Source organism: Helicoverpa armigera, chromosome 10, assembly GCF_030705265.1.
Source record: "Helicoverpa armigera isolate CAAS_96S chromosome 10, ASM3070526v1, whole genome shotgun sequence".
Taxonomy (NCBI): domain Eukaryota; kingdom Metazoa; phylum Arthropoda; class Insecta; order Lepidoptera; family Noctuidae; genus Helicoverpa; species Helicoverpa armigera.
This window is the reverse complement of record NC_087129.1, coordinates 10975356-10990416: the sequence shown is the minus strand read 5'-3', so window position 1 is coordinate 10990416 and position 15061 is coordinate 10975356. Positions and strand designations below refer to the sequence as shown.

General features: G+C 37.6%; 1 protein-coding gene across 11 annotated transcripts in view; it reads right to left on the bottom strand.

The window, feature by feature from the left end:
- Positions 1–355: 355 nt before the first annotated feature.
- The window catches only part of LOC135117379 (mucin-2-like), a 107467-nt gene continuing 92761 nt past the window's right edge, over positions 356–15061 (bottom strand). For 2 of the 11 annotated variants that reach the window (XM_064036509.1, XM_064036508.1), the window contains exons 5-14: positions 14889–15011; positions 13672–14697; positions 13474–13584; positions 9776–12337; positions 7404–9077; positions 5581–6337; positions 5287–5486; positions 4745–5041; positions 3069–3188; positions 356–2471 (exon numbers count right to left, since the gene is read on the bottom strand). In XM_064036509.1, the coding sequence (XP_063892579.1) occupies positions 2379–2471; positions 3069–3188; positions 4745–5041; positions 5287–5486; positions 5581–6337; positions 7404–9077; positions 9776–12337; positions 13474–13584; positions 13672–14697; positions 14889–15011 (6963 nt within the window). In that variant the 3' untranslated portion in view covers positions 356–2378. Of the gene's footprint in view, positions 2472–3068; positions 3189–4744; positions 5042–5286; positions 5487–5580; positions 6338–7403; positions 9078–9353; positions 9588–9775; positions 12338–13473; positions 13585–13671; positions 14698–14888; positions 15012–15061 lie in introns of all 11 variants that reach the window. The other 9 variants (XM_064036512.1, XM_064036511.1, XM_064036517.1 and 6 more) reach the window with 9 other exon arrangements.

Sequence of the window (15061 nt, the reverse complement as noted above, 5' to 3'; positions counted from 1 at the left end):
TTGTAAGATTAGGATGTTCTATGAAATAAATGGTAGGCACTTCTTACTACTACTTACTCTATTCTAATTACTTAGCAACTCTAGTAGTAGAATAGTAGTTCTTATTATTCTAATTACTTACTATTAAAAACAAATGACTATATTCATAAAAGCGTGTTAAAATTGTATCTTTGTATGTATGTTTGTTTTTTATTTGAACTATATGTACCTATATGTATAAGATTAATCTCGTTGTTAAATAATTGTTTCATTTTAATAGGTAAAGTTTTGGTAGGTAAAGTAGTCGTCTGACACGAATATATGTTTGGGTATTTGAGTGAGTGTTGGCAGGATTTAGAGAAATAAAAGTGAGAAATAATTTATAAAATAATTTATTTTTCTATTCTCCCGAAGAAATCCATAAATATACAAATACATATAGTACATTTGATTATAAAGCCCAATTATTTTAAAAGGCATTTTTTACATTTAGTTAAATAATAAATCAGCATCAAGCCGAATTTTGAAATAAAATATTTTAGAAATAAGTCCGTTAGTTACAATAGCAATTCACTAATATATTGCAAAGACTTTATTTTAATTATAAAAAAGTTTTACAAAAGTACAAAAAATCAAAGCTAAAATTAATGAGTCAATTTGGCAGTGACCGTTAATTTTACGTATTCGGCACTAGATGCCTAATGTTACAACTGATTACCAAACCTAGTTAATTTTTGAAAACGCTCAATAAATCTTACCAATATCATTTTACTTTAAATAAAACAAAATGGCAATATAATTACGAGCATCATTTTCCAATAGGTATATTTTTGAAATTGTATATTTTTGGTTATCAATTGTAAAATTGGCTTGCAGCATTAATTCTAGATTACCCGATCCTTATTAATACCTAATTACATCTAAAGGCAGTGAAAAGCTAAACGGCTTGGTTATCGCGAATTAAAACATCCCCAGTTTTACAAGTCAAGTTTGTTAGTAAAGTTTTTATTTATAAATTAATTTTAAACACAGCATTACCATTTTCCAATGCTAAAAGCTTCAATTAACATTTTTACAAAAAAATAATGAAACAAATCGTACTTCTTTAATATTTTTCTTTAATTTACGTTAAGCACAGCTTCCAAATATTTTTATAACGATTAATTGCTTGTAAAATTTCTTTTTTTTGCTTACATAATTCAACTTACTAATATTACCTGACTCGGAACCCAAATCTTTGTTACATTCTTTAGGCGAATGTAGAACACAGATTGTCTTAAATAAATAAATAAAAGCTGAAGAATGTAGCAGCGAGTACAAGCACGTGCAAATGGCACATGTTAGGCTTAAGATTACGGAGAGTCTTATAACTAAATTCGTCGGGATTATTATTAAATAATATGTTGTCGTATTCAGTACGACAAATGATTTCTTTTGACATTTTCATCTTTCGAAAAAATAAATTGCGATTCGAATTATCGTGATAAATTATTAATTTTATTTCAGATGATTAAAATATTTAGAATTTTCTTACTAAAAGAAGGAGTTTCAGTATAAAACAGTGTCTTTTTCATCTTTAAATAGTATAGCAAAAGAAGGAAAAGCTACCAAAGTTCAACCCTATAATTGCTAAGCGTAATAAACTGAAGAGATTATTTTGCTGTTTAGTAATATCTCAACATAGCTGACACAAGCTAATGTAGTTCAAACCTAATCATACATTTGTTTTACAAATCATTTAGGTTGCCTACATTTAAAAGTCGTTTGTGTTCATAAAATAAAATATTATGAAGTACGTAGAGAGTTGCAGAGATAATTATTAAACATTTAAATAATAAAACTAAAGTAGTGCTAACATCACATTGTTTGCCTAAGTCTAGATCAGACGTTTAGGTTGCAAACCTAATAGATGTCTTGCTCAATTTGTCAAAAAACTACATTTAGGTAGGTATATTATAAAAGTCCTTAAGTTTTTGATTCGTAGACATTGATTGAAAACGTTCAATACCTCTGCTTAGGAACTTTTAAGGGATCAAGTTCTATAGAAACATATCGTGAGTAACTGACGCTTTTGAATAATTAGTTTACTATTTTATTTACTTGTCTGTTAAATGGTCACAAATCCTATATTAACGAATTCATAACGATTTATCTCACTTGAATTTCAAATACGACTGTATATTACAAGTACGACAGAAAGTTACCAGATATGTTTGCATCCCTAACATGAAGAGGACTTTATCGAACAACTAACTACATTTCCGAATCAACGCTAAGAATTACCTATACTTTACAACCGACTATTTACATTTGAGCACTTGCAACACATAGTGCGTACTATGACACTTTCGTAAAAGTTTTGAGTCCAACGTGTTGGAGTCCTGAACAGTTGGTAGCGGTTATCCTGAACCGCCGCCTGAACCGTTCACGTAGACGTCTGTTGCGGCTCGCTGTCCGGCCCGGATGACACTCTGCACGGTTTGGGCAGCACCCTGGAATTTGATAAAAATTAATAAGTATGCTGTAACTGCCACAAAAAAATAGTGTTGTGCTGTTTAAAGAGAGAAGGTATGTAAGAGAGAACACGCTCTCTTAAGCTTTTTTTAATTTATTTTTTTGTGGACGTGAACTACACTACTTACTTTACAAAGTTTAGATTTCACCAAAATCATGGTTAGAATTTCAATAGGTACTGAATGTATCTTTGCATGTTCTAAAGTGCTAAAAATAATATTCTCAAAGTAAAAAGAAAGTTAAAGGTGGTTAAATTAGTCATCATATTAAGTATTAATCGATAATGGCACATTCATAATGACAATTATTATTCTATAAAAATGCAACATGAAAAAGATTATTACGAGTGAAATATGATTTACAGTTATTAACAACGATATTGTGACTCAGTTAGTTTTAACTTACAACACATTCTTGAAAACCCAGTAGTAGCATAATTTTCACTGAAAACACATTCGAGCTATAAAAAATTTACTTCAACAAAAATCATTGCTGACGCCATCAATACGACAACCGATTACTATACGACAATCTATTACAAAAATATTTCAATTTACAAAATTATCAATGTTTACCTGTATCGCAGCTCCTAGGAACTGTGAGAAGGCTCTCGTGACGTTAATGGCTGCTGACACGAGCTGCCCTCGACCAGGAGCCTGCTCTGACGTCACGGCTCTCGGTGGTTCCAGGGGTATCTAGGTGTTAAGTCAATGGCTGTTAGATATTAAGTATGGTGGTAATATGGTCTGCGAATGGTAATGCCGAGGCGGTGAGCTGTGCTTGTGTGTTTTTGATTGTATAAAGATTTTTACACGATATTGAAATCTTTTAGCTTTAAGACATTCACTTTTGGTAATTTATAAATGGTTTTAAATTTATTAATGAAATAAAACTGTAAACCTTTTGGAATGAAGATATATGAACAAACAGATTCAGAAATCTATTCCAAAAGTCCTATTTCTAGGAGTAATGGAATCTTTATACAAACATATTTGTGAATATAAATTGAAAAGTGCATTTAAGTGTGGAAGTGCAAGTGAGTGAAGTATAAAGTGAAATGTAAGAACAACAGTAATAAAAAATAAAACAGGAAACATGCATAAGTACCATAAATACACAACAGAATAGTACAAACATATACAAAGATTATTTACAGATATATACAAAGATATACAGAGGATAAAGGAAAGTGTAGGTAAGTGAATATTAGTTAAGAACATGCTAAAATCAGTGGATACTAAATCTATGTAACATTGTACAAAATTATTTAACAGGGCCAAAAATAACATTTATTTACAATATTTATTCCAATGGGTATTTACAAAGGTTTTCAGTTAGATATTAATAAAATCATCAGTATTTTTAATAGCCAAGCATCCAGCAGAATTATTGGAATTTAGAATAATTAAAATTTTGTTATTTTTAAAGCCGATTTTTATTTACTCACCGAAACAATGTTACACTTTCACAATCACTTTGGATATAAGTAACACTTTATAAACTGTATAACTACCCATAATAACTACACATTCAACAAATAATATTAATCAACAAGGTATATTAATAACACTACGAAGGTATTATCTACAAAGGTTTGAATACCTGAATTGTAGGAGACAGGTCAATGTTAGCAAACCCCATTGTCATTTGTATGAGGTTCAAAGGATAGGAAAGTAACTGAGCTAGACTTTAACAATTATCAATATTTTGTATAAGTTATTTGAAAAAAAAACTATAAAATATAAAAATCTGAAATTATTTAACTTGGTATTTTAAAGTCTAGTCAATTTCGTTGTTTTGTTATATACAAATGGTACACATGAGGTGAACTGTGGATGGGTAAATTACGATTATTATTAACACTAAATACAACACACAAACATCAATTAAAAAAACATTTTATTACACAAAAAAACGCGCTGCGTAACGGCACAATGTTTATGTACAAGCCAATGAAGCCAATATTCAATAAATAATTTAACTAAAAACACAAAAATTACAAAAAGAAATCTAAGAAAAATATTACAATTATCTTAATTCATGTCTCACTATGTACATCCCACCGAACTCCCTTACTATACAAAATTCTATACAAAACCAGACTTAGATTAAATAGGAACAAGTTATTAATAAAATACCGAATCATTTACAATCAAATTTCGTTGAATAAATCTGCATATTTAATCTAAAGTCTGTAGCCATCACCTCATCCCCAATCACATAGTTTAAGTAATAACGATGCAAAACCCACTCTATTTGCTGGTCTGTCATCAGCATTGCCCACGAAGGGCCCAGAGCCAAACCAGTTGACCCTATTGCTCGTCGTGGCTGAGGCTGAGGATACTGATGGGGCGGGCCTGGCCGAGGGCGCAGGCTCAGGCCTCCTGTTGGGCCTTGGGGCCGCTCCTGATCCAGGAGCAGTTTCTCTCCATTGTTGCCAGAGCCAGGCCAATCCGTCCAGAATTGGCCTCCGAGGCGCTGGCGGCGGCGGCGGCGGCGTCGTGGTCCGCCTTGCCTTCGGCGTCACTACCACTTGGTTGAGTAAAGCCTACGAGGTTACAGTTAATTCTAGAGTTCCTAATGAATTATACATACATACCGATACAAATGAAATGAAAGTATATGAAGAGACAGATGAGAGATATCGAAATAATGGTGCAGTAAGCGAAGTGAAGTTACGGGTTGATTGCATCAGTGAAAAGTTAAAATATTAAAATGTACGAGTAAAATGGGTTTTAGAAGAAATTAGTTTTCTTCTGGTATATTAGGAGAAGTAAGAAAAGGTAGACTAACAGCGAGTCGGAGTTGCTCGTCCAAAGAACTTGCCGTGGTGGGACCGAAGCCCTGCTCCTTCAGCAAAGCTGCTAGCAACGCGTCGTTGCTCTTGCCGTACTCGGTGCTCAGAGATATCGGGGCTCGCGTCGCCTCGGACACCATGCCGGTCGGTTGTGTTTGCTGGATCAGTTTCTTTAAGGCCTCGTCTGAAGATTGTCCTGGAACATTTTAGATAAAAACGTCAGTAAGAGATAAAACTAATTTAATTTGTTTTATTTTTGTATTTTATTTCATATCATATAAAATTCGTACCTGTGATAGTGAGTTTACTCTTTTGTGTCGTTGTCTCCTGTGCGCCCTGCAATTTGATCAAAGTTTGTAACAACTTCTCATCATCCTGATCATTTTTGAGTTTGTCCTTAACAGCTATTTTTGCGCCATAAGGCAAAGCTGTAGTCGGTAAATTATTGTTAACTCCCTTAACGTTAATGTTAAGAGGAGGCTTCGGCGTTAACGGATCGAAAGGTTCATTCAACGGCGATGGCGAAGCTAGTAGATTTGATAGCAGATTCAATTCATCGTGGACACCTTTTGGTAGATTGGGACTCACATTTAGGTTAGGTAGTGTAGGTAGATTGAGTTTGGATGGGTCTTGTCCAGTGGCTTTAAGTAGTGCTTGGAGAAGCTTAGTGTCTTCTTGGAACTGTCTGATGTCATCTTCAATAGATGGACCGTTGGCGACTGTTGTTAGCCTTTGTGTTGTTGTTGGTCTTTGTGTCGTTGTTGGTCTCTGTGTGGTTGTTGGGCGTGGTGTAGTTGTTGTTGTTGTCGTGGTAGTTGTTGTAGTAGGCCTCGTAGTTGTTGTGGTCAGTCTGGTAGTTGTTGCTGGTCTATTTGTTGAAGGTATCAATTCATTTCCACTGACAGCTATATTTTTCCCTGTACGAACTGTTTCAGTGGTGCCAGTTTGTATCTCATTGAGGCTCTTTTCGACAGCTAGGGCTATGATACGGTTGGCGAGAGCTGCCTCAGGATCTTCGTTGTTAGGGTTTGTTTTCAGCACAGTTTTCTGTGAACATAAATTGTTTAGTATCAAAATTTTTAATTGCATAGTAGCATTTAAAATAAGTAAAGATCAATAAACATAGCAAATTATATCATTTTATTTATCAAAAAATATATTTACTTTTGTTTTACTTTTGTACCTAACCAATTAATAACTAGATCACAGTATTCGTTTCATTGCCATGAATAACTTTTAGGCGCTATTCAAATAGGGCACGCCACCATAGTGGCGGTAAGTCCCCTCTTTGAGGAGTGGCTCGGGAGGAGTCACGGCGCCCTCACGTACCGCATGACGCAGGTCCTCACCGGACACGGTTGTTTCGGGAGGTATCTGCATCGAATCGGTCGTGAGGAGGCGCCCGGGTGTCACCACTGTGCGGATAGCCCCGAGGACACGGTGGACCACACAGTCCAGGAGTGCCCTGCGTGGGAAGGGCACCGCCGGGTCCTCGTCGAGGCTGTGGGCGGCGGCGACCTCGCGTCCGGCCCTGGTTCGCCATGGTCCGGGGCGAAAGGGAATGGGATGCCGTCGCCTCCTTCTGCGAAGCAGTCATGCTCGAGAAGGAGGCGGCGGAACGTCAGAGAGTTCGCACCTCTCATCCCGGCCGCCGCGCTGGAGCAGGTAGACACCACGGGCGCCGGGTGTCGCGAGACGACTCCCGGCCACCGTAGGCGTGGGTCTGTGGGCGGTGAGTTCGGGTGGCTCATCGCTCATGTCTGTTTTTAGACAACAGACCCGTGTCGGCGGCGCGCGTTGTTCCACGCGCTCCTCAAAGAGATGTCAGCAACCCCAGAGGGGCCCAGCAGGGCCAAGGCCTGCCGGGGCTGCGGGTTGTTCGAAAGAGGTACCGCGGCCCTAGCACATAAGGCCTACGACGGAACACGACGGCTTTTAGTCAGTAAGAGTCTGACACTCCTCACCGCTGCTAACCCACAGCGGGAGGGTCATTTGATGATTTTTACGTCGTTAAAAAAAAAAGGCGCTATTCAAATGGAAAGGTAAGATTTTTTAGTTTACTAGTAAGCCAAGTTCATATTTACGAAATAAACAGTTAATAAACGTAACTTACCAAGTTTTTCAAGAAAGCCAAGTCCTCTTCAACGGAGAATGTCGAAGAACTGGGCATTTCAGTTGTTGAAGTGAAGCCAGTGAATGGAGCGCGACGACCAGTAAGAGTTGTTGCAGCACTTCTAAATGTTGTTGGAGCACTTCTAATCGTTGTTGTTAGTCTTCCTCGATTGAAAGGCGTGAAAGTCGTTGAAATCCCAACATCAGGCTGTAACGTAGTGGTAACAGTTCTAGGTGCAAATGTATTAAACAATGGCCCGTTTGTAGTTGTGAACACGGGCCTAACATTCAACGGCGTCGTAGGATTTGATCCTATAGATGTAGTTTGAGGATTAGAAGCTATCCTCACGTTCGAAGTAATACCAGAAATAATTGGAATATTTAAATTGCTTGGATTTTGACCAGTCGCCTGTAACAGAGCCTGTAAAAGTTTCGTATCCTCTTGGATTTGTCTGAGATCATCTTCGATTTTTTGTGTTGTTGGGAAAAAGGTTGTTGTTGGTCTAGCTGTTGTTGTTGGCCTAGTGGTTGTTGGTCTAGCTGTTGTTGTTGTAGTTGTAGTTGTCGTAGTGGTTGTTGGTAAAGTAGTTGTTTGTGTTGTGGTAGGAATTCTAATGGTTGTTAGACTATCTAGCGAGGGTATATTTAGGGAAGCAGGGTTTTGTCCCGTTGCCGCTAAAAGCGCCTGTAATAACTTGGTGTCCTCTTCGAATTGTTTTATATCATCCTCTATAGATCGTACTGTTGTTGTAGTTGCCTGTTGTCCAGTATTGATTCTTAGGTTTCCGCCAATATTTGGTATAGATAACGTGGTTGGATTGTTTTGATTTGTAAATAGCGCTTGCAGCAGCTTCAGTGGGTCAGTTGCTTGAGTTGTAGTTGGTGCTCTAGTGGTTGTTGGCGCTCTAGTTGTTGTCGGTGACCTAGTTGTAGTTGGTAATGTTGTTGTTGTAGGCCTCAATGTAGTTGTTATATCACCCAACAACAGCGAATTAGTGCTCAAATTTAAATTCTTTGGATTGCGGCCCGTTGCTTGCAATAATGTTTGGAGTAACTGAACGTCTTCTCTGTATCTCTTTAATTCTTCTTCGATACTGAGAGTTGTTGATTGAACAATAGTTGAAGCTTGGGCTGTTGTTGGAGGTTGTGTCGTGGTTGTCGTAGCTGCTGTCGTAGTTGTTGGGGCCGCGGTTGTTGTTGTTGTTGTCGGTTCTGTTGTTGTCGTTGTTGTTGGCGCTGGTGTTGTTGTTGTCGTAGTTGTCGTAGTAGTAGTGGTTGTCGTAGCCTCTGTTGTCGTTGTAGTGGTCGTAGGCGGTAGTGTTGTCGGCTGACTTGTAGTAGCCGCCATAGTTACGGGCGCATTCGTAAATGCAGATGATACGACAGTTGTTTCGGGCACAACACTGGTTGTTCCTTGAGTAGTTGTTGTTGCAATATTCATTGTAGTTTCTTGTGTTTGTAACTGCGTTGTCTGCGTACTCATTTCAGTCATACTTGGTGTTGACATTGTTTGTACCTCAGTTTGTATGGCATTTGTCGACGGTGGTGTTTTCGTTGAAGCCAGTTTTAGTACGTTTGAATCTTGCGTTTTAACCGTTACCTCGTCTATCGGTATGAATTTAAATACGGCGTTTCCGTCACCTTCCCCTGGCTTTTCCGTTCGTATTTGTTTCGTCTGTAATTGTTTTGATTCATGTTAAAATTTTGCCATCATAATTTTTCAAAAGTATGCGACAGCAGTTTTGGTTTCTTTGCAAACTAACTAATCGTGTGAACCACCACCACTTACCTTTTTGAAATAAAAATCAACACGCTACTTTATTATACCATTTCCAAGTGTTATGTTTGCATATGAAGATTTGTGATAAATTATAGTGAACGTTAGTGACCATTGTTATTAAAAGAGTCATATATAAATAAGGAAACGTCTATATAAATAATATAATTATACCTCCGGATCAATATCCAGTGTTAATATTCTTGGTTCGCGAGTAGAGCTTGTCATGTCTGAGATGACCATCTCCTGTTTAGCGGCCGAAGATATACTATTAAGCAGAATCTCATCAATAGAAGGTAGCATTGTAGTTGTGCGTAAACTCAATACATGCGAGGCAGTGCTTTTTTCTGGCATGATTGTGGTAGTTATACCGTAACTGCTTTTAATATTAAGTGCCGATGAAGTAATCTGCAATTACGAAATAAAATGTTACCGCTTGGCGATGTTATCAGAAGCGGTTATCGTGCTACAGGCATGCAGAGCTTACGAAGAGACCCGAAGTCCGATCCGCATGCACCAACTGCTCCAGACGCTGCGCTGCTAGTGAAACCAAGCACCAAGCGGAGCGTTCAAGCTAAATAACATAAAGTCAATACCATCGATTGTTGGTTATTTACAGTGTCGTTGGTTAAACTTTCCGTTCCGTTATTTGATGTGTCTGTGGATGTCACAGTATTAGTGGAATCTCGGATGGGGTTAGGCTGCGGTCTGACAATGGCCGGATTGTTATGGATGGGGCTGTATGGATTTCTTAGACTCCATGGACTGATTGGTAGTATGTCAATTTTTTGCATGACTCGTGGCACTCTAGTCCCGTTCGGGAATTTACGGATTACTGTGTTATTGGGTAGTACACCGTAAACGATATATGGGCTCGCCTCTGTTAATGTTTCCAATATGTCCTCGTTAGGGTTTTTACGTACCACTGTATTGTTTGGTAATATTCCGAATATAACGTAATCTTTTTTCGGAATGGTAGGTGTTCCGGCGCTCAAAGTACTAACTGTTGTTTGTGTAGTGTTGCTGTCTGAAGCGTCGGCAGTTGTTGTGTCTATGTCAACTGTAGTTGTCGTTTCTACATTCAGTTGTGTTGTTGTCTCGGTGTTAGCTGCTGCTGTTGTAGTCTCCATTGTATCTGTACTAGCCATTGTTGTGGTTACAATAGCTTCTTGAAGTCGGTTTAATATCTCAATGGGCTGACCATCCGTGGTGGGTGTAGGTGTGGTACTTGTAATATCATTGACTGTTCCACTAACTTCGGTTGTAACTGTTACAGGAGATGAAGTAGTAGTGACAGAAGACGAACCCGTTGTGCCACTGGCTGCGTCGGCGGAACCCAAACGTGAAGACATTGTCACAGTCTCAGTAGTAGATGGCAATTCAGTTGTTGCTACGGTTTCTGGCAACGTTGCCGTTGTTGTGAGACTTGGTATAGGATTACTAGTGGTAGTTTCAAGCACATTGGTGGATAGAGGATTGACAACAAAGGATGGGGTAGTCATAGGAGAAGTAGGTTCAATATCACGAGTCGTCACAGATTCAGTCGATGTAATCATTGTGTTCATAATATTGGTTAAACGTTCAGACAAGTTGATGTTACCTGATGGGCTCACAAAGTCAGTCAATGGCGGTGCTGTTGCTAACTCGTCATTATGCAGTCGTATTAAGTCTTCAATCATCTTCAAAACTCTAGCTTTCTTCGATAGTACCCATAATTGCAACTTAGACATTTGGCTAGGATCCTGTATGTCATCAATATCACGCATTGGTGATACTGAAGAGGATACCAAGGACAAGGATTTTAAAATAGGCGTAGTTGAGGTTTTAACGAGGTTATCAGATTCATCAGAAGTAAAATCTCCACTTTGGAAGTTGGTGAGAAAAGGTAAAGGAACAATTTTGTTAGTAGAGTCACTTGTTTTGTCACTAATATCTACATTTACGGAGTCTGTTTCTAAGGAGACAGATGACGTAGCGGTCGCTGGAGACGGTGTTACATTAGGTGTAGCTGCAGAACTAGGTCGTTCTGAGCTAGCACTTGTACTGGGAATCGTAGCAGCTGTAGTCGCCTGGCTACTTGAAACAGACCTTGTGCTCTCTACAATACCCGGTGTAACAGGACTATTTACATTAGCGGGGGTTTGTGTGACACTAATGGGTACATTTCTATTATCTACAGTGATATTTACATTACCGCCAGTACCTACACTTTGGAGGGCATTACTGGATTCTATACCATCTATATCAATATTCTCAGTATCCTTAATGTCCTCCAAGCTGTAAGGTGTTGTGATCGGGATGGAATCAGCATTGTCAAGTACAGTCGCAAGTCCATCTAAAGCTCTAGGGATTAAACTTTTTAATACTTTTGCCATATCTAAACTCTTTAGTTTCGATCTACTGTTCTCATCCATATTTTCTATAATATTTATAATGTTATTTGACAACATGCTAGTTAGTTCAGAAGAAACTAAATTGTTATTCGACAACAAAAGATCAGACACAGTGTTATATACCATTTTCGGGCTGTCAGTCGATCCCTGAGTTGGTGTAGATGCAGTCGTGGGTTTGTCTTTTGGTGGTTCTGTATCAGAGTATAAAACTCTTATAGCAAATGGTTTCCTTGCGGAAATGGGAGTAGTGGGAGTGGGAATGGGAGGTTTTGGTGTATTCACAGGAGTTATATTTCCGTCTTCTGTGTTTAGTGACTGTGTAACAGTTCCCCCGACCAAAATACTGTTAATCACATTTGGTGTGGCTTGAACAGTGGGCTGTACAGATTTAGTAGTAGTGCTTACATCGGCGTTGGTTGACATAAACGTATCCTGACTTGCTAAGTCTGGGACACTATTTACATTATTGTTGCTACTCACGCCGTTGAGTACTTGTTTAACGTCAGTATTAAGGTTTTGTATTTTCGTTACTTCGGTAGTTGTCGAGATTCGTGGTCTGGGAGTGGACGTGAGTATTTCAGCTAAAGCATCAAATATGGATACTGTAACTGACGGCGAGTGATGTGATGCCTCAACGTTCATCACGTGTGATGGCTTCACCAGACTCTCGGACAGTCGCAAGTCTGCCGAGGACAATGTCCTTCGTGTTTGAGTAAAGGAAATAGCGTTCAGGTCTGGCCCTAATTGTATCTCTTCTCCCTCTACCTGAAATAAGAAGTAATCTCACCCATATAAACAGAAAAATAGATGATTTTTGTCTAAAACTTTAAGATTGAAAAGAAATTGTTGCATGGAATGGAAATCCCGAGTAGGAACTCGTGCAAAGACCAAAGCCTCTTTATGTATTTTGGAATTAAGATGATAGTTAGATATGTTTTCAAGTTAGTGTGAAGTGAAAGTTAGTCATAGATGACTTTATGTATTAAAACAAGATGTAACATGTATACAATATTTAATGTCTTATATTAATAGTATGTTAGTGAATGCTATTCTACATGTACATACATTAGTTTGTTAAGTTTTTGCGTCAAGTTAAATGCTTTCATAACTCGTGCAAAATAAAAAAGAAACCTTAACGCATCAACTTGTAGATGTAAGTAAAATTTTGCTTTAAAGAGATACTCTCAAAAAAGGAAACAAGTACTAACTCTACGTGACTTAAAACGCAAAAAAAATATAAATGCACTTATATCTATATCTCTTTAAAACTAAATCAAATCCATATACAATAGGGTGAATGAGATGAATGATCGTGACATTGATGTATGTTAACTATATGATTCCATTAACCAGTTCAATGGATGATTCATGAAAGTATGGCGTGGTGTTGTTCTGTCTTGACATCGACTCGGTAGTGTAAATGTCTCCTTCGAACCAATTAGGCTCTTCTACAGACTTTGTCAACAGGTGGTCAGTGACGAAGAATTTCAGCCAAGCCTTTAGCAACAAGAAATTTCTCGTTAATGTTAAAATGACACGTTTCATACCAATTGATGCTTAAATTATTGTTAAGTTGAATGCCAATTTTAGTAGAGAACTTCTGATTGTACAAGAAAATCCAATATTGTACGACTTGATTGTAGCTTATAACATTTGGCGATATAAAGTTTTAAATCAGGTCAATCAGAAATAACTCTAATTTAATAAAGATGATGATGGTTAAACTATAGAATGCAATGATGAATATTATTAAAATTAATGTTTTTAATGGAATCTTAACGCCAATTTCAATAAAGGGGCTTTGATAACTATTAATTTAACTTTGTTTTGTGGTTAGTGGGGGAGTAATTTTGAAAAACAGTATGTTATTGTTATTTTAATTCTTGTATCATGTTACTTACAGTTGATGGTGTAATAGTAGGTACAGTGGGTTTGTAAAATGGTTTATCAAGATACGAAGCTCTGTATTTAGAACTGAACCTACTCTTAGATTTATCTGGTTCAGGCGTTATCTGTAAAGTTGGTTAACAATAATGAAAATAATCAGAAATATCTTGGAAGATTTCAGAAGTGAAGAAAAGCTTGTGTTAAGTACTTACCCCATTGGTTGAGGGCTCGGTTGTCTTAGAAAAGGATTCGCTGAATTTTCTTAAACTCCTTTCGCGAGGCTTAGGAGTGGTTCCAACAACATCAGATGCACTGTCTTTAGATTTACGACCGCGTCCGTACTTTCTAGTTTGCAGGTTTCTTACTGGAGGAACGACAGTCGAGGATCCTTTTTCTTTTTCATTTTCATTAGTTGCATTTTGATCCTTGTAATTTGCATGGAACTTGTATTTATCACTATCCAGTCTCGGTGACAAAGTTGGAGAAACGTTGATGATAGGCATATTCTCAGACTCATCTGCCATGTTTGTTACATCATTGCTTGTGTTATTTTCTAAAGACTCCTTACTAGTTACAGATATTAAAAACATATGATTGTCATTATTTTCTGGTTGTGTATCGATCCTTACGGCTTCTCCATCTTCAGAGTTGTTTAGTAAAGCAAAGACCAGAGGTGTATCAACTGTTTCTTCTACCTTTTTGGTAATAGTTTCGGTCACCTCCTTAGGAGCTTCAGTTGTAGATGTTACATTGTTTTTATTTCTCAATCTTGAATAATAGGAAGTACGTGGCAGTACCGTTTTTTGAGGAATATTTACAGAATCAGTTTTAGCACTTTCGGTAGATGAAGTTTCACCACCACTAGTAGTTTTTCCTTTAAATTTTCTAGAATATACAAGAGGTCGCACAAAAGACTTTTTTATTCCGTTACTAGGCTCAGCCGGCTTGCTTTTTTCAGTTTCAGTTTTTGATGATTCAGGAACTGGGGGTTTAAATTTTCTGTTGTATTTAAAAATTGGTTTCTCAGAACTGGGTCCTGTACTAGCTGGTCCGGAACTAGCTGTTGATGATGGAGTAAACGTAGATTTCCTAGACCTAGCACTATAAGTCCCTCGTGGCTTGTACTCTGCATTCCTAGGTTTCGACACCTCTGGTGTCACAGTTGTTTCTGATGTTTTACTTTCTTCTTTATTTTCGTTTTTTGACTCAGCTTCAGCTGCTGCCTGTTTATTACGAAACTGAAAGAAATAGATTTAGTTATTAATTGTTTTACTTAACCGGTGCACACAACTAACTCGTGACACATATTTAATTATCATAATTAAATGAATGTGTTCTGGAAATAAGTCGTGTTTGTGATGTTGAATATAATTAAATGGAAAATCCAATGGTATGACCCCATTTTCAGTTTCTTAATTAATTTGTTTACCCTTGAGTATTTGTTTGTGCCAGGCCCACTTTGTGTTGACTGTGATGATGCTGAGTAAGTTTTGTAAACCTTTTGTGATGCTTTCTGTGTCAAACTCTCGCCGTTTGGAGAGCTCGCCTGTGTCTGAAAATTATTATCCAATTCATTTAAAATTTGCCGCACGCAATTTTATA